Below are 17,420 nucleotides of genomic sequence, written 5' to 3'. Positions count from 1 at the left end.
TTTCAAAAAGAGAAAAACAGTGCATGTTTGGTAAGAATACATTGTTGCAGGTGTTGTTTATATTGTATTTGTACAGATATTAACAGGTTTGCATGTACTTTCATTCTGCTTTTGTGCAAAATAGAAAATTTCTGTCTTACCTTATGGTAGATAAAAGGTTAGAGCTGTTGTGAACAGTGAGTTGGTGAGAGTAAGATTTTCTAACCATTCTTGCAATAGTTACATAACTATAATTAGGGTAAAGCAGTTGATAAATTCTGCATCAGGTTGTAACTTCCATTGCAACTGTTGTAATTGTTTCTATTGTATCTGGAAAGATCTGTGATGCTGACGTTTTAGCATCAGTCATCAGTGGTGACTTGTGAGAAAGTAAAATCTCAGGCAAACTGTTTGCCTAGGGAGTTAATTCTCTAAAGCAAAGTGACTGTGTCACAGGTCCTCCCTCCACACCCATTTCCCTAATGTCCTCTATGGAGAAGGCTTCTTACAATGATTTTTTTTCTGATTGTCATCTGTATTTTTTAACAGATCATAAATGATTTGCACATACAGTGATACTGGTTTTTTAATGTAGGTACAAGGTATAAAACTTTCTGAAGTGCCTTTTCAGGAGCTGACTGTGCAGCCAGGCATGGCATGCGCCATAGCTGTGATTCCCTGGAATCACTGGCGTTGATGAGAATGCAGTAATTAAATTATTTTGTGTATTGTCTTTGTTAAGACCATGGAAGGATGTAAATCTTAAAGTTGATAATAAATAATGAGCTTGACTAAGATGATTGTGATTTTATAGGCAACTTGATTAGAAATTTATACAGAGGGTAAATTAAAAAGTGAATTATGACCTGCAGGCCAATATATTAATTGAATGTTGTGGATAGCCACAAAGTTAGCTCTTGCATGACTTGTGTCCAGGAATCCTAAAAGAATGGATAGTCTTTGATTGAAATAGAGCTTGTGAAAAAGAAAAATCTTAGTAGTTGTTTTAGCATAGCTATTTAATTTTTGAAAGGGGGGTTGAGGTATGGAGTTCTCTTTATTGCACAGCTAGCATGAAGGACTGCAGGAAGTGTATTAGCCCTTTATGGGACTCCTGCTCATAGACATGAATGTGTTCCAACCTCACTGCACACACTGCTTCCTCAAAAGGAGGTTGGGAGTGATGGGTTGTGAAGCGATGATCCTGTATGAGCTCATCCTGCTGGTCCCGATTGCCTGAAAACAGTCGAGTGGGTGAACTTTGTATTGGCAGGCTTTGGGCCGGATCAGGTATCATCCCTCATCCCAGAGCTGTCAGGAAACTAACACAAAGCTGTATCATCTGCTGTAGCTAATTTGACAGAAAGGCAATAATCTGTCCACATCTGATTCGCATTTATTTTGTACAGCTCTGGCTTGCAGAGCAATATATATATAATACAGCCGTCATGATGGCCAGAGAGTCCTGTACTGTACAGACACTCTGGTCAGTCATGCCATAAGGATACAGCAGCTCAGTTTACAACAATTCATCGACTGTTAATCCAATCAGTCTGTTCTGCTAATCAAATCAGTCAGCTCCAGGAGCATGTGGTGGGAGGCTTACATGTTTGCTCCCAGGCTAGCTTGAATGGAGCAACATGGAACTGCAGTGAAGATGAACTCTTGGATTTATATGATATCCTAGTGTAATTTTTTAGTGATTCCATTTGAACTAAAACAATACAATACTATGATTTTGATATTCTAAATATATGTGCTAAGCTGTTTTTAAAATTTACCTGCTGGTGCTAACTGCAGTGAGAAATACTCTGACCTGGCCTTAAGCCATACTATTGGAAATAATGTATTTTCTAATAAAATATGTACATTGAAGATTTTAGTGTACATTTTACAGACCTTCAAGTGTATTTTGATATCCTCATCAGATGTCTTTTTGAATAACTGTCTTCCCAAAACTACTTTCTCCTTTTACTTTAAGAAAAGCTTAGTACTTAATGGTTTTTATGTTGTATGCTGCTATATATGAGTTGCTTTTTTAATGTAGAATGCATTGATTTTATTTACAATAAGAAGTACTAGAATACTGCTTATCATTGACTTCTGCAAGATTTTAATAAATAGAAGATATAATCACTCATAAACATTACTGATTGCTTATGGATGATCATTTAGGTCCCATTTGTATGCGGAACAGCTTCCAATTTAAGCAAGGATGATTGTTCACTTGTAGAACATACATGTGTGTAACATAAGGCTTGCATGTATTCTAGCTTCTGTCTCTAACTGGGGGAATGACTACAGCAATAATTTGGCTCAAGTGGAGAAAATCAGTAGAGTGAAGCAGTTGGTGCTGTGACCCTCACCTCTACATATTCTGCTGTGCAGCACTTTTATTTTGGACTAGATTTAGTGGAGCCTCTCAGGATCGAATATCCATGCTACCATGTGTGTTGAAACTGTTCAGAGCTGTTATTTGCTTGGATCCGTGTGTCCCCTTAGGGGTTGAAGCATGACAGATAACACCATTACACTTGTACATTTCCAATTCCAGTTTATATTTCTCCATAAAGAATCCACATCATAGATACCAAAACTGGTCTGAGTGAAACCATTGCACGGTAAGCAGGAATAGTGCAGAGGAGAAAAGGATTTGCTTCTAAATTGCACTTTTGCTCTGAACCAAAACGCTAGTGTAAACATAACGTTCAGCTAACAGAATAAGGCCTTCTGTAGTTTACAGACAACAGATAAAGTCAAATAGATTGTATTCTACTAACTTTAAATTAATTTAGCCTGACATGAATGTGAGGACAGAAAGGAACATAATGGGAATGCAAAAAGGATTTATTATAAACAAGGCAGTGCTCATTGAATATTTACATGCCCACATATGTTTATTTTGCTCATTCTGGTTTTTGTTGCCTCCCCACCCCCTGACAGCTGTACCTTTAGTTTAATCTCTTTAAATGCTTTGTTAAATTAAAGCATGATCTTTTTACATATATAACATACCTATGTATATACACACACAAACACAGAGAGCATTATACAGAGAGTTTACAAATGTGCCCAAATTATAATGCTTTAAATTGAGAATGTTCTTTTGAATTTCTTGCTTACTTTTATTGACCTGAACTAAAGATCTTTCATCAGGCATTAAAGATGGGTGCCCTTTTTCTAACAAAGAGGTTACTGGACCTGTCCAGCACATAGGTGTTTGTTGTCCTCTGCTGAGAGGTGCAGTCCTCTTAGATGTGTCAGAACATACCGCAAAAGCAGCTGCTCTCCAAACTAGTTATTTCAGGATGCCTACATTAGCTCAGGTATTCTTAATATCTAAACCAGGTCACTTTGACAGAACTACATTAGGGAATAATTACAGAAGTTGTGCTGTGACAGATGGGGAGGAGCTGTTGTCTCTGAGCACAGGACAAGGAGGAGGAGTTGCAGTGTTGACATTTCCACCTGGTGCAGCTGTACTCAGACAGCAGTTTAACCTGCAAACTTATCTTGTTCTTGTCTGCTTGTTTGGGGTTTTTTTGTAAGTGTAAATGCAGTATATTTTGCTAATAAAAGCTATTAAAATCCTCAGGGAGAGAAAGCAAGCACAAACCAATTTCGCGAGATTCATGGAAGGAAGGGAAATTTACCATCTCAGCTACAGTTGTGGTGTGTGGGATTATAATTTGTGCATTTCACCATTGTTGGATTGTACCTCTGAGCAGCTTTTCTGCTGGCTGAGTTTTTGAGTGTCATTGATCAGTATCGCCCAGGTGGGGAAAGTAACAACTTAGTATGCTAAAATAAACTGGGAAATGTTACTTTTTTGCCACCCAGATAGTTTGCCTGATAACTTTCCCTCACACCTGTTTTATATTTTCTTTTTTTATATAATTTTCCATTTTGTTTTGATTCTTCTACAACACTTGAAAACTAACAATGGATGGCAAATCCTGCAGTACAGAACCTTTTAATTACTAAAAATAAATATTGCCCATGGCGGAAGGCATGGGACACTGTAGAAATGGTAGTTACAAACTAGTTGTTGCCAGCATTTCTGGTGTGATTGTGGCAAAGGATGTGGTCTTGCTCTTCTCCCACTGGTTAGGGACGCTCTGCCAGGTTCTAACTCTCTGAACTAACTTGGCATAAGATAAGCTCAGCTCCAGGGCAGCAATAACGGGGAGAAACAATACTGCCTGTGTGGATGCTGCCTAGCTGTTCCAACAGGGTAGCTGTATCATCAAACCACACCATGACTGATGTGTCAGGAAGTAGGAATGTAGATGTTTTTACCCACCCAGTTACAATCTCTTTTTTCATTTTAATATTTGAGTGTAAATCATTGGTATCTTCTAACATCAGACTTCGAGGTGTCTTGCATTGTATTTCATGTCAAATCACCACTGTAAAGCAAAGGAGAAATGGATGACTTGGACAAGCTTTCTTTTTCAGTAGGAGAAGAGAAGCACAAGTTTGTAGTCCTTGTTTTTAGCATGAAACAGTTTAAATAAACCACTAGTTCAGGATGGATATTCCTATTCTTGTTCTATACTCAAGCTCTGTGTGTATTTTGTAAGCACTCCAGTTTTCTGCTCCCAAATCTGGATGAGAAACACTTATGTAGCTGTTATCATCAGCAAAAATATTGAGGCAGAATATTCCTGAGCAGTTTTTCAAGTCCTTCTAGGGGAGTCAGACTAATCAAACTGAAGCAATCCAAAAAGAGTCCCTCAGTAAAGCTCTGAAGCTGCACGATAAATTGTATATCACAAGTTAATTGCTATAATTTTTGTGTTAGAAATAAAATGAAAAATGTATTCAAGAAGAAATAAAGGGTTAGGAAAAAAAAAATCTCCTTTTAATCAAAAAGAGCAATGACAAAATAGGTTTTGTTGCAGGCTTGGACAATACAGCTAAATATAACGGTTTTCTTTATGCATTTCTGTTTGCTCCATAAATCATCAGGTTAAGAATGGATTTTTGCATCTCCTGTTCTAGAGTTCAGCTGTTATCTCGGCAAGGTGTCTGGTTTTTTGGACGAGAGGGATGGCTTCCTGCTTGAAAAGGGCATGCCCTTAATGGGTGGCCTTTCGCTATTGAAAGACTGTAGCAGAACTTTGTGCCCAATAATTGATGCTGTTTGTTACAAAGATTTCCTGCTAGAAAATAAAATTACCTTGCTAGTAGTAGAGACCTTTCTCTGAGAATTGTGTTTTTAAAATCTATTTTAGAAGGTCGAAAGAGGCAGAGAGGATAAGCAAGACTATAGCAGTAACTGCTTTTTTGACAAGATATGAAATTTGATTCGTGAGTTTGGTTTTAGTTTTTAATTTAACATTTCTGGCTTAGTACTTGAAGGTCTTTTTAGTCTCCACTAAAAAAATTTTGAAGGCATATTTCTCTACAGTGTCTTTCTTATTTGGAGTTGTATTTTCTTCTAAGATGTTCTGAAGTAGTTAATGAAAAAAACAAGTTTCCTTTTTCTAGATACATATTTTTTTAAGTGCAGTAACTTTACTAAAAAGTTAAAGAACTACAATAAAAATATTTTTAAGGTATTTTAAGATTTTAAATAAACTTTGGACAATTTATATTGCATTTCTCTCTATAAAATGTATTCAACTGTTCAAGTCATAAACAAGGCTAAGGTAGAGCTAGTTTATGTTTGATTTTTATTTGTGTGTTGTTGATTTGGTTGAGTTTTTTAAGACCTGTGCAAACAGAGCTGTGCAACATCCTATGACAGGACAGCATAGTAGAACACCTGCAGGGAGTCATATGCAGTTGTAGGGTATGTCCCTGTATTGCTGATGAGATTATAATAATAGTAGTCATTTAACCTCACTGTTGAAAACCAGGGAGTACATTATGATAGCATGCCACATGCCAGTTGAGGTGCACTCTTAAGAGAATCTGTTGTCAGCAGTGATATGACTTGGTAACGAATCACATACCATTTATATGTGCACCACACATACTTGTATTTTCCTTTCATCCTTCTAAACTGTTCTGTAGACATTCCATTTCATTCATGCCGTTACAGTAAATGTTACTGTTTCTTCAGAGCTTCTTCTTGGTACATGTAATCTTGGCTTCTGTGCATCATCTTTGTTCATGAAGGGCTGGGAATTAAATTAATAAGCGATAGTCCCAAATCCTGCCTTTTTTTTTTTCTTCATTTTTAATACCAAAAAGAAGAGAGAGATGGGTAAGAAAGCTGTATTGGTCCCATAACTGAAATGAAGTGCGATGGAGGATTTACCAGAGGAATCAGTCTGGGTAGGAAAAAGGAAATAAAAAGGGGAAATCCTAGAGACAAGCCTTGCATTTATCTCTCTTTTTCGATAAAAGAATTTCCTTTCTGGAGGATTAGCGTGATTGGCATGAGTTTTGGTCCGAGGCATGAGCCTCTGTCCTTGCAGCTGCTGCTGTCTGCCCTGTCTGCTTTACCCCAGTGCCTGAATTCCTCCAGCCTGTGGGTCCCACATGCAGTTGTAGCATGTGCATACTTAATACTTGTGACATAAATATCATCTCTATTTGCAGATAAGTGAGGCATGGTAATTTGTTCAAGTATGTGTATCAAAAACTCTGGCCAAAAAGTTCTCTGTTCTCACAAAAAGCCTCTAAAAAAAAATCTTCCTGCCCCAATTCCTGAGCTGTTCTATATTGTCCCTGGTAGCTAAAGGATAGCTCACTGTAAGAGATTCTCACATATGCTTTATGCTAGGCAAGCAAATTATTCAAACAATATCAAATTGATAAGTTTTGTAGGGTAAACACACTGTATTTATACAGCATATTTAAACATGACCTCTGTATTCAGAGAGGGAAATCCTATCCCTATTGAAGTTGGTTCAAGAGCTTCACTGGGACCAGGGCCGATTGTAAGTTTTAATATGTCATAATCAGATTCTTGTGCATGCAAAATACTTAGTGAAGAACAATTTTGGTATTCTAGAACATGTTTTTGAGATGAAAGTAACAATCTGAAGCTTAAAGAGAGGAGTGTCCAGTCAGCAGTGAAAGGCTGTAAGCTATAGAGCTACAAGAATATTTTAAAATCTGTCTACACTCAAAAAATTATTTGCATGCAAGTTGCTCCCTTGAGTTGTATATTTGCCCATGTCTTATGTTTAATTTTCCTTTTTAACAGGTAGAGAGAATTGTTGACAAGAGGAAAAACAAGAAGGGAAAACCAGAGTATTTGGTGCGATGGAAAGGATACGACAGTGACGATGATACTTGGGAACCAGAACAGCACCTTGTTAACTGTGAGGAATATATACATGAATTTAACAGACGCCACAATGAAAAGCAGAAAGAAAGCACATTAACCAGGACAAACAGGACCTCTCCAAATAATGCCCGAAAACAAATTTCTAGATCTACCAATAGTTCTTTTTCAAAGACATCTTCTAAATCTTTAGTTATGAGTAAAGAACATGAGTCAAAAAATAATCAACTTTTTTCTGCCGCACCGAAGTTCCGGAAAAACAATTCACCATCTCTTTCTGGACGGAAAAATATGGACCTTACAAAATCAGGTATTAAAATCCTAGTGCCCAAAAGTCCAATTAAGAGTCGGACAACAGTTGATGGCTTCCAGAATGAAAGCCCGGATAAAATGGACCATATAGAGCAGGATCAAGATGACTCTGTAGCACCAGAAGTAGCAGCAGAAAAACCGGTGGGAGCTTTATTAGGACCTGGTGCAGAGCGTGCTAGGATGGGGAGCCGACCAAGGATACATCCATTAGTGCCACAATTGCCAGTGCCAGTAACAGCCACAATTGCATCAGCATTAACAATAAATGGAAAAGGTAGGTGTATGAGTTGGTCATTTTTGTGTTGATTTGTCATTTGACTGGGGTTTTTTTTGCTGCTGAGATGCAAACAAATTACCCACTCTGTTTCAGCCATGTTAAATCAAGTCTGGAGAACTTCACAACTTTATTTTACATAACTATATGACTACAAAGCCATTTCGAATTTTGCCAGCTTTTGGTTTCCTCACAGAGATTCATTGGTATTTGTGTTTTCAGAATCACCATAAGATACATCTGTGTTTGCCTTGACGTTGTGTGGTACACCTATTTAGTGTACCATTTCCAGAGATTACGTCATTGCTTTAAGTTTATTTAAGTAGGTTAATTTTTGTATGAATATTAGAAACTTTAATTATGGGAACAGATGAATGGTGTGAGCAGGAATTTTTCATAGCAGTTTACATATCTATTTTGCTATTAATATTACCTGGAAAAAAACCTGTCAGAATGATGTTGCTTAAAAAAAAAAGCTGATAAGCTTTGTTTCAGTGAACATTTGAGCCAGTTGTGGAGATACATATGCCTCCTGCCTGGTTTGAAATCTGTCTTCATTATATTTTATCAATATTTTGTTGTTTATACCTCATTCGATATTCGGATGCTTATTTAGGAGTGATGCCTGGCTTGCTTATATCTCAGTAGATGACAGTTAATTCAATTTGTGCTGTAAAATTTGTGATACCAAAGAAACCCAAACTGCTTTTCTGGGAGGAAGCTGTTCATTTCCCCATCCATCTGAGACCCTTGTTTAGGACATGTTCCTTATTCTTATGCCCCAAACCTTTTTTCTTCCCTGACAGACCCAGGTAGTTGTGTAGTCACAAGTGTTCTTGTACATGCTTTTGAGGCTAAATTTTCAAGTTAAAATTTGCAAGTAAATACTGCATCCTCAATTAAATGCAGTGGGTAAGATCTGCAAGTATGCTATTGATGACAACTTGCTGGAAAAATGGCCTGAAATTTTTCAAGGACTAGGCCTGCCAAAAAACACACTTAGATACACTATATAGGGAGAAAAATTGCTGAAGACTTTGGGAGTGTTTGTATTGGGTACCCCACTGTTGTTTGCATTGAGATATTCTGAAAAAATACCTGCAGCAGGAAAGGTTGGAAAGCGGTGGACAAGGGAGGAGTATGCTTCTGGAGCTGCGGTGTCAGGTCATGGACCAACCCATTTTGCTGCAGATGAACTAGGTAACCATGGTAATGGGCACACAGATGCCAGGAATATCTCCTGCTTTGCATGGGCTAAAGAAGGAATGTAAATCTCAGAGGATGTAAACAAAGCTGGAAGGGAAGATGCAAGAGATGCCAGGATGTAAGTCTCTGTGTAGGTGAGGTAGAGGAATCCGTTTTTATGACAATTAATGTGCATTTTGGAGTATGATGGTGTTTCTAATGTAATGATTGATAAGTGCTGCCTTCGGCATGCTGGTTTTTTGCCTCGTGGCATCCAGGAAAAAAAACGGAGACATGAAGAACCTTCTTAGGTAGATCAGATGAAATCATTCCCACCTTTCATTCTAGTATTAATGGTATGGTGAAGGCCCAGCTACATGACATCAAGTGGAAGTGGAAAGACCTGCACAGAAGTGGTAGTGGCAGAGAAGATATTAGCTGAGGTGAATTTATCTGTTTCACTGAGGTGTTAAAATTTCTTCAACTGCCACCACTTCCTTCAACTCTTCTTAGGCATTTGCCTGGGCAACTAACAATGAATGCTATCGACTGACTCTAGGGATGATGGCAATATGAGATTTTTCTCACACTTACGTGTTCATGGGATCTTAAGGTGTAGATCAAAAAAAGGAGAGCCAAGGAGATAGTCACAATACGTGGTGGATGAAACATACACAATATGTTCTGCCTTCTGTCTGCTGCTGGAGACGTATCAGTACATTAACTGAGGCTTTCCTTCTCTGTCCTGAAACACCACTGCCAATCCCCAAGCTGAGCTGTGCGGTCTGCTGGGAAATGGATGCTAAATAGCATTACTAGGGCTTTGTTGTGCTCATCTGCAACACTTCTGGGCTTAGCATTCAAATCATGCATTATTTCTGCAATGATAAAACTTGGAGACAAAATTGCAAAAGAAAAATAATTTCCATTTGTTTCTGATATCTCTCTCTTCCTAGCTTTTCAGGATTTCTTTGACAGATATCTTCCTCGTGGAAATCCAGGCTTCAACTCAGACATTATGCATGGCCTGAGTGGACCTTTATTTAGGGAGAAGCCAAGAGAAATAGCCCTGTCTCTTAGAGCTCACCTAGCCTTGAAGCTTCCTGAGCTGACACATTCCCTGTCTCTTCATTAAAGATGTGCTCTTCTCCTTGCCGATTTTATTTTTAACTTCATGCTGTTATTAATTAAAATGTAGTAAATAGATGCTTCCCTCCCCTGCATGGGGCTGTTGCAGTTCAGGATCCTGTTTTGCTCCTTCCACAGGACATTCCTTCTTTCTTAAATGGACACCTCATCACATTTTCAGCACCACCTCAGGATTCGTACATCATGAGAGGTATTCATTGCACAGAAATGCATCTTCATATGCACCAGATCTGACATATTAATAATACGGATGATAGATCTGGCATTTGAAGCACTCTTTCCAAACTTCCCACCTCCTCCGCCTATACCTTCTGTTAACTTTAAGAGTTCCTACTACCACTTGGAGGATGCTGTCAGGAAGACAAAGGCATGTTTTGAAAAATAACTTTTTACTTGAGGTGGTTTAGGGATTTTTTATCAAGATATTTTTGTTGGTAAACCAAGCTCATCAAAACAGAAATCACTCATTGTAAAGCATAATTTTGAAAGATTCTAGAAAAATACCTTTTACACTTCAAAAATCTTTAGTCCACTTTTTAAATTGAAACAGATTTAGATTTTTTGAAGTAATATTGGAAAAATAATTTAAAATTTTAATATGAAAATGTTCCTAATTTTGAGATTATTGCTGTATCTGCTTTTGAGTTGTGTGACTTCTGTTGATTTTTGAGTCCTAGCTCAGGATGGTGAAACTCTTCATTGTTTTTCTCTGTTCTTTGTTTGTTTTCCCCAGCCTTGCTTTTTCCGGGTTTTTAAGTTTAAATTATAATAAAAGTGGTGATCATCAGCTGTTACTAAAAGCTAATGAAAGCAATCCTGAATTTAGATGAATGAAACAGAAAAACACCATCAAAGAACTGAAATGTTGTGGAAAAGTTTTTAGTGGCACATACAGTCAATGCATATTACTCAAAACTAGGCAAGACAAAAAGTGGCCTCATGTCTAACAATAGGTTTTGATACCTTTTAAGTTTTTGAAAGCTTCCTTCGTTGAAATGGCATTAAAAAGTAGCTTTGAAATATTATTGGAAATGTTTTAGGCATAGTACACTCATAGTATCCAGGGAAGTTCTGTTTGAGAAAGGACCATAAGCCAGGTGAATACCATTGCTTGGCAAATTCTAGTTGTTTGTTTGGGTTTTTTTCTGGTTAACCCTATAGTTGCTGCAGTTTTTATTCAGGTAGCTATGTCCAACATGTGGATGCAATTCAGAATAAATGCCAAAAGAAGGGAGATTTTGGGCAGAAAGGCATACAAAGCTCAAAATATAAAATGAGGAAGAAAAGCACATCTAGCTGCATATATTGTTATAATTACAATAAGGCTGGTTCTTACATACAGGAAGAGAAGAAATACGAGAAATGCAGTGAATTACATCACTTGTTAGACATACAAGCACCACCAGTGTTCATGGTGGCATTAGAGCATCTCCCTCCTTGCACGTATTAGTCCAGATGAATAATTTGCAGGAGCAGCAGACTGACAATACAAAGATGCTTGCAATGTATCACCCTACAAGGAACAAGGGTGTCTGCTGATTTTTCACTTTGATACTGGTGCTATTTTTATCTCAAACCAATGGTTTTGTCACCAAGAGAAAAGCCAGACATTAAAAAAAAAAAAAAGACTGAACTTAAAATTCTCTTTGTTACCTGTTCTCTCCTTTCCCCAAAGCAACTTATGGGATTAAAAAGCATAGACTTGGAAAACCAAAAATCCACTCAAACACGAAAGGAAAATAGTGTCTGTTTGGTTAAGTGTTTGATAGCTTTAGGCTCAACAGGAATCAAGTGTAGAAGGGATTATGGAGGCAACTGGAACTGGGTGGAAACGTACATTCTCAATAAGATACCAAGCGAAGCTGAAAGGAGTTTTGTCCCTTCCTGTTCCTTAGGGTGAGGGGAGCTCACACAGTTCCCTCCCAAAAATCTCCCAGTTACTTTTTTTCCCCTCTCCCTGTATGTGCCTGGGTGTTGGACTTAACATGAGGAACAGCCCACTGTCACCAGCATAATGGGCCACCCCCAAGAGTCCCATGGGAAGAGCACAGCAGTTGACAAAGGTGTTTTGGGTGTGAACCACATATTTGTCCAGGTGAATCACAAGCCATGCATGTAACCCTCTCAGAAAGCAGAATGGAGAGTTACAGTTCATTGCTGTTTGAATTAGAGTGGACAGTGCAATTAAAGGAAAGGTGGGATGATGTGTTACAGTTTTTTTTGGATTTCTTTTTCACATCTTGGAAGGACAGAAGCAGTTTTGAGCCCTAATTTTGTTGGCTTTTTGGGACTTTTTTGGTTATGCAGTCAAATGTGATTCAAAATAAGAGAGGAACTTCCTTTTTCAGTGTGTTTGTACGTTGCACTTGGATGGTGGCTTTATCTCTGCTGAGTGATCTGGAAAGCAACCAAGTATTTTATTAGTGCAAACAAAAGCCTATGAAGTGGGTTAAAGTCCTTTGCAAAGCCCTCTTAATTTCTGAAATTACTGGTTAAACTTCTTTGTCAAATGCAGCAATGTGAAATTTTATATCTTCAGTTGTGTATGCATTTAGCAAATCACTAAGAGTAAAGAGTAAAGCAGTTTTCATTACATCAACCTAAAGGTACCTTTGGCTTGTTTTTTCTCCAGAAATTTCATTTTGGTCTTATTTCTTAGTTCACATTATGATGTCCCTTATTTACACTGTTGCAACATTTTAACCTAACATCAAATTTTGCTTCTGTGTTACAAAGTCATTTTTAAAGTTCTTCAGATTCTTTAAACTAGAATAATATTCTGAATTGTTGTGAATTTCTTTTTTATCTGTATTTTCTGGCTTAGTATAAATGCAAATGTGTTAAGCAGTGTGGTAGACTGGATGGTCTATGTCGTGGAAAACTGATCTGTTATCCCATACTGTTCTGGTTTCTGTCTCCCCTTTGCCCTACTGCTTGTGCAGTTTATAGTACACATTATTGTTACTTTACATGGAGTTCCAGGATTGAGAATTTACTGTGAAAATCTCTCATCTTCAGAACCATATTGGTTTATGTCAACGGATTATCATAATAATAAGGATCTAAGTGCAGGGTTTGCTTTAGTTTTCTGAGAACATAAGGCATAACTGACTTTTCTTTCTTTTTCTGCCTTCTGCCGTCCTTCACTACTCAGAACAGAGATGCCTCAGTTGGATGTTACATTGGTGTAGGCTTTTGATACAGCTAAGCTAGTGTAAAATGTAGTTACTTTGAAAAAGAGTGGTCCCATTCCTTTTCCTCCCTTCCCCAATTCCAGGTATGGGATATATGTGTGTGTTTATATATATATATATATGTATATATATATATATGTATATATATATATGTATTTTTTTTACAGAGAGAGAGATGTGTTGCCTAACCAATTGCTCCTTTAAGGGCAGGCTTATTTTTATCAGCCTTCTGGAGGTGACAGTGAGGGAGAGGATGTGTCCCAGGGGAGGGAGACAGGCACATGCTTTTTCCTCATTTTAATTCTGTCCCTGAAAAACCTTTACAGGAAACTCTGGATTAAACATATTTTTTTTAAAAAGGGTAAGAGACTTCTCAATAAAGTCTCAGTTTGGGCATAAAAACCTCAGCCTAAGTTGATAGAAAAACTCCTGTTATTTTCACTGGAATTTGTATTACACCTGCAGGCTCATGGGTAAACATAAAGCTCGTAGCTGTGCAGTTCTTCTGACATTACACCAGTTTACACGGACTGAGGGTCTGGAGTCTAAATCTCTCATGACTGACTGCTCAGATGGGCTTAATAATGATCAGCCATCACGTTCTCCTATGGCACATGTGCCAACATGGGACAAAAGTAAATTCTGAGGACAGGTTCATCACACCTGCTGTGTCAAAACTTAGGAAAGATGAAGCACAATGAAGCAAAGGCTCCGTTTACAGGGCTCACTTTCAACCAACTTTGCATACATCTACACAGAGAAAATGTGTTGAAGATCAGACTGAATAATAGAACAAAAATGTTGAGCTAGATACTTTTTTTTTTCCATCCAACGTTGTCAAAATTGTAGAAGTTCAGAGCAGCTTTTGATAATACAGCAGAAATGTGAAGTGCAATCAGAAATACTCATGCAGTGCCTTTTGCAGTGCCTGGCAGAGGAACCAACAACTTTTTTGTCTCTTGCTGTTTCAATTTTTGAAAAAGTTTCATCTCCCATCTCTGTTAAGGCTGTGAAGTGGATGGAATGCATGTTTGCTAAGGCTGTTGTCATTATGAATCTGTGTTCTCTTGAAAAGAAGATTAATCTTAATAGTTTAAAACAAAAATCTATTTAAAAAAATGGACTAAAATGACCATAATAGGGTTTGTGGAAGATTTGCCTAGATCACATTATCTGCCTAAAATAAAGTCAACAAAAAATCTTCATTTGGAGACTTACAAGGGGGTTAAAGTATCATACAATTAAGCAAAAAACCCTGAAATAGTTTGTTTACATCAATGCTCATGAAAGAAAGTTGTTAGATTGAGGGACATGCAGAACTAAGATTCAAAAAACAATTTTTTTTAAGGCTAGCTGCTGGAATAACAGCTGGATACAGCTTTGCATGTTACAGGTGTTTGCAAAAATATATCTTTCTTTTTTTTTATAATGATGACTAATGCAATACCCAGATCCTATGTTGCCCTGGAATAACTATACTCCCTACCCAACTGGAGTACTTTCAGTACTCAAAGTGGCATAATCATGACCCAAAACTGCTGCTTTAGTTATTGATAATAATACAACAAAGCACTGTTATTTAAAAGAAAATAAATACAGAAGTCATACGTTTGTAATACCATATGCATTTTTTCAAATTTAAAATATCTAAATTATCTGCTGTACATACATTTATATTGTAAACTCATTTAAGAACACACACTAAAATGCATTAGGCCACAAATTATCAAACAATTGATTCTGCTCTAGTAACTCTTAATTTTGCAATCTTAGAATGCATAAAAAAGCTTTTGGTTTTTAGTAAGTATTTGTAATTTAAAATGATTTAAAGTTTATTATGTTTTAGATACCTTTAGGAAACAAAGACAAATCATAAACATTGGCGATTTGAACTACAATATTCTATATTTGTACACATCTGAAAACTGAGAAGTTCTAAAATTTAATGTGGAAGAAGAAGAGGAAAGAGAGCATCTTACTATTGTATTAAGAGTTCTTTGAACATCTCAGTGAAACACAGAGAAAGAAATACAGACTGTCATCTATTTTCTTTGAAAATTTTCCTTGAAAGAGGCAACTAAAGAAAGTAAGTAGTTTTGCTTCAAAAGACAGGTAAAAAACTGACTGCAAGGATGGAAAACAGAGTAGGCTTAGTGGTTCCTTGTAGTTGTGTTAGAAGATTACAGTGGAATTTGTGTTTATTTATATTTATTAGTGATCTCTCTTTAAAAAAAAAGTTGCAGTGAGCAGCAAAGGTACAAAACTTGCAGAGAAACACTTTATTACTTAAGACATAAGAAAACAGGAACTTCAGAGGGACATATCTAAAGCAGGAGGCTAAGCAAAATGATGAACAGCAGGAAGAGAACTCCAACTGATCGTTTTTCTTGCTAGCTCCTAAATAGAATTTTTAGCCTGGGATGCAGATAGGAATATGTAAACACTCTAAGGACAACTCCAAGAAGACTTGACCTAATATTGGACTAAAGAGGCTCTCAAGGTTTCTCTGTTTGTCACACACGTTTGTTATTACGCTTCAGTCATGCTTGGTGTATAATGAATCCATAGGTAACATGTTGGCTGGCACAGTGTCTTCCATGCATTGGCACTGCTGTTCCTTGGATTTCAGCTTCGATTCCTGTATTGTTTTTGAGATGGGGTAGAATGAGAGGGAATGGAGTAACTGGCTGGCTGCTTTCTCAGACAAGGCCCCTATGAGATGTGTTCCAGTGTACTTCCAGTGCATACACAGTTGGAGAATCTAGGCCAAGCCATTGATGAAAGCTGGTACAACATGAACAAAGAGGATATTCAATAATTTGTTAAAAAATCATGTATCTAAAGGGAATACAGAAAAGATGTTGGAGAAGAAACAAATTATAGACATGATGAAATAATGACCAAAGTAATTGGAAATTTCTATTCTGGAATTGAATAAGTTAAGGAGACATCTAAAGAAATCAAAAGGTGTCAAATTCAAAAGAGAAAGATAATAACTTTTATTATAGCTTCCATTTAGTCCTGAGAACTGTTTGTAAAACATATTTGAGACCAAGAGAAGAAGAGGTAATGGCCACTTAAAAAAAATTCAGCATTTATAAGGATAATGGAAATAAACAGTATTTATAGGAATGGTATAGTTTTACAAAGAATATAAGTTCTTTTTCTTCAGAATTAAGGAAATGTTTTGTGACATACTTGAAAATTGTAATTCAGTAATTTTTGTACCTTTTTCAACATTGTTAGTCACTATTATTTATGGAATAATTCACTCAACTATTATTTATAGAATTACTTTTATACCGTGCAGACGTTTAGAGATTCTTATCATTGCTCTGTTAGGATATCAGGATAGGCATTGGAAAAGCAGTGAGAAGGTGGAGCTCTGGTCAGGTTTCTGCTGAGGTCCTTATGTAAAGCACCCTTCCTTTAAAAAAAATGCTTAGAGAACTGTATAAAACAATTATTTTAGGAAAAAAAATGCTACAAAGTTCAGATGCTTTAAGTAAAGAATACCAATTGTCATTCATCCTCTTTTGCTTTGGTATAGTCAGCTCAAAACCCATTCCAGTGTAAACAGATTTGTTGCGTTCTCCCCTCATCCTTTGGTTTTCTGGACAGATTTCAAATTCAGTGGGCACTTTCAAGAAATACAGGAATGAGTTGAAACCAGCAGTAAATGCAAAGCTAATGCTTATTTTATTGGATATAACATTTTATTGACAGGGCTCATTTAAAAACAATTTTCAGCAAGTAGAAAGAATAGCCTGTCAGGGCTTCTCCTAAAGTTGTTGATTTTGTGAAGATGTGTTTGTGGCAGTTTGGGGCAACACCCTTTCAGCAAGGACTTCAAAGAGAGTGGTTTTCTTCTTATATTAGTACAAGCAGGCAAACTCAAGATGGCAATAATGGGTATTTCAAACAATTTACTGTGTGGTTTGTGATTTTCTGTTTCAATTTCTGAATACAAAGGATGACATTATTCTGTGTTCTTTAGAGAATCATCTGGTTTTACCTTCTGTGAGTGTGTAGGCAATTAGCTTGAAAACCTGTTTTAAGTATTTAAAAGTTTATTTAAAACACA

At 36.9% G+C, this 17,420-nt stretch overlaps 1 protein-coding gene across 2 annotated transcripts in view; it reads left to right on the top strand.

Annotated features, from left to right (window-relative positions):
- Positions 1 to 17,420, top strand: part of CDYL (chromodomain Y like) — a 107,648-nt gene that overhangs the window by 40,712 nt on the left and 49,516 nt on the right. For both annotated transcript variants that reach the window (XM_027676263.1, XM_027676264.1), the window contains exon 2: positions 7,142 to 7,808. In XM_027676263.1, coding sequence (XP_027532064.1) covers positions 7,142 to 7,808 — 667 coding nt within the window. The remainder of the gene's footprint in view (positions 1 to 7,141; positions 7,809 to 17,420) is intronic.

Source organism: Neopelma chrysocephalum, unplaced genomic scaffold (assembly GCF_003984885.1).
Source record: "Neopelma chrysocephalum unplaced genomic scaffold, ASM398488v2 Primary Assembly neopelma1_26b, whole genome shotgun sequence".
Lineage (NCBI taxonomy): Eukaryota > Metazoa > Chordata > Aves > Passeriformes > Pipridae > Neopelma > Neopelma chrysocephalum.
This window is presented reverse-complemented; position numbering and strand designations above follow the sequence as displayed.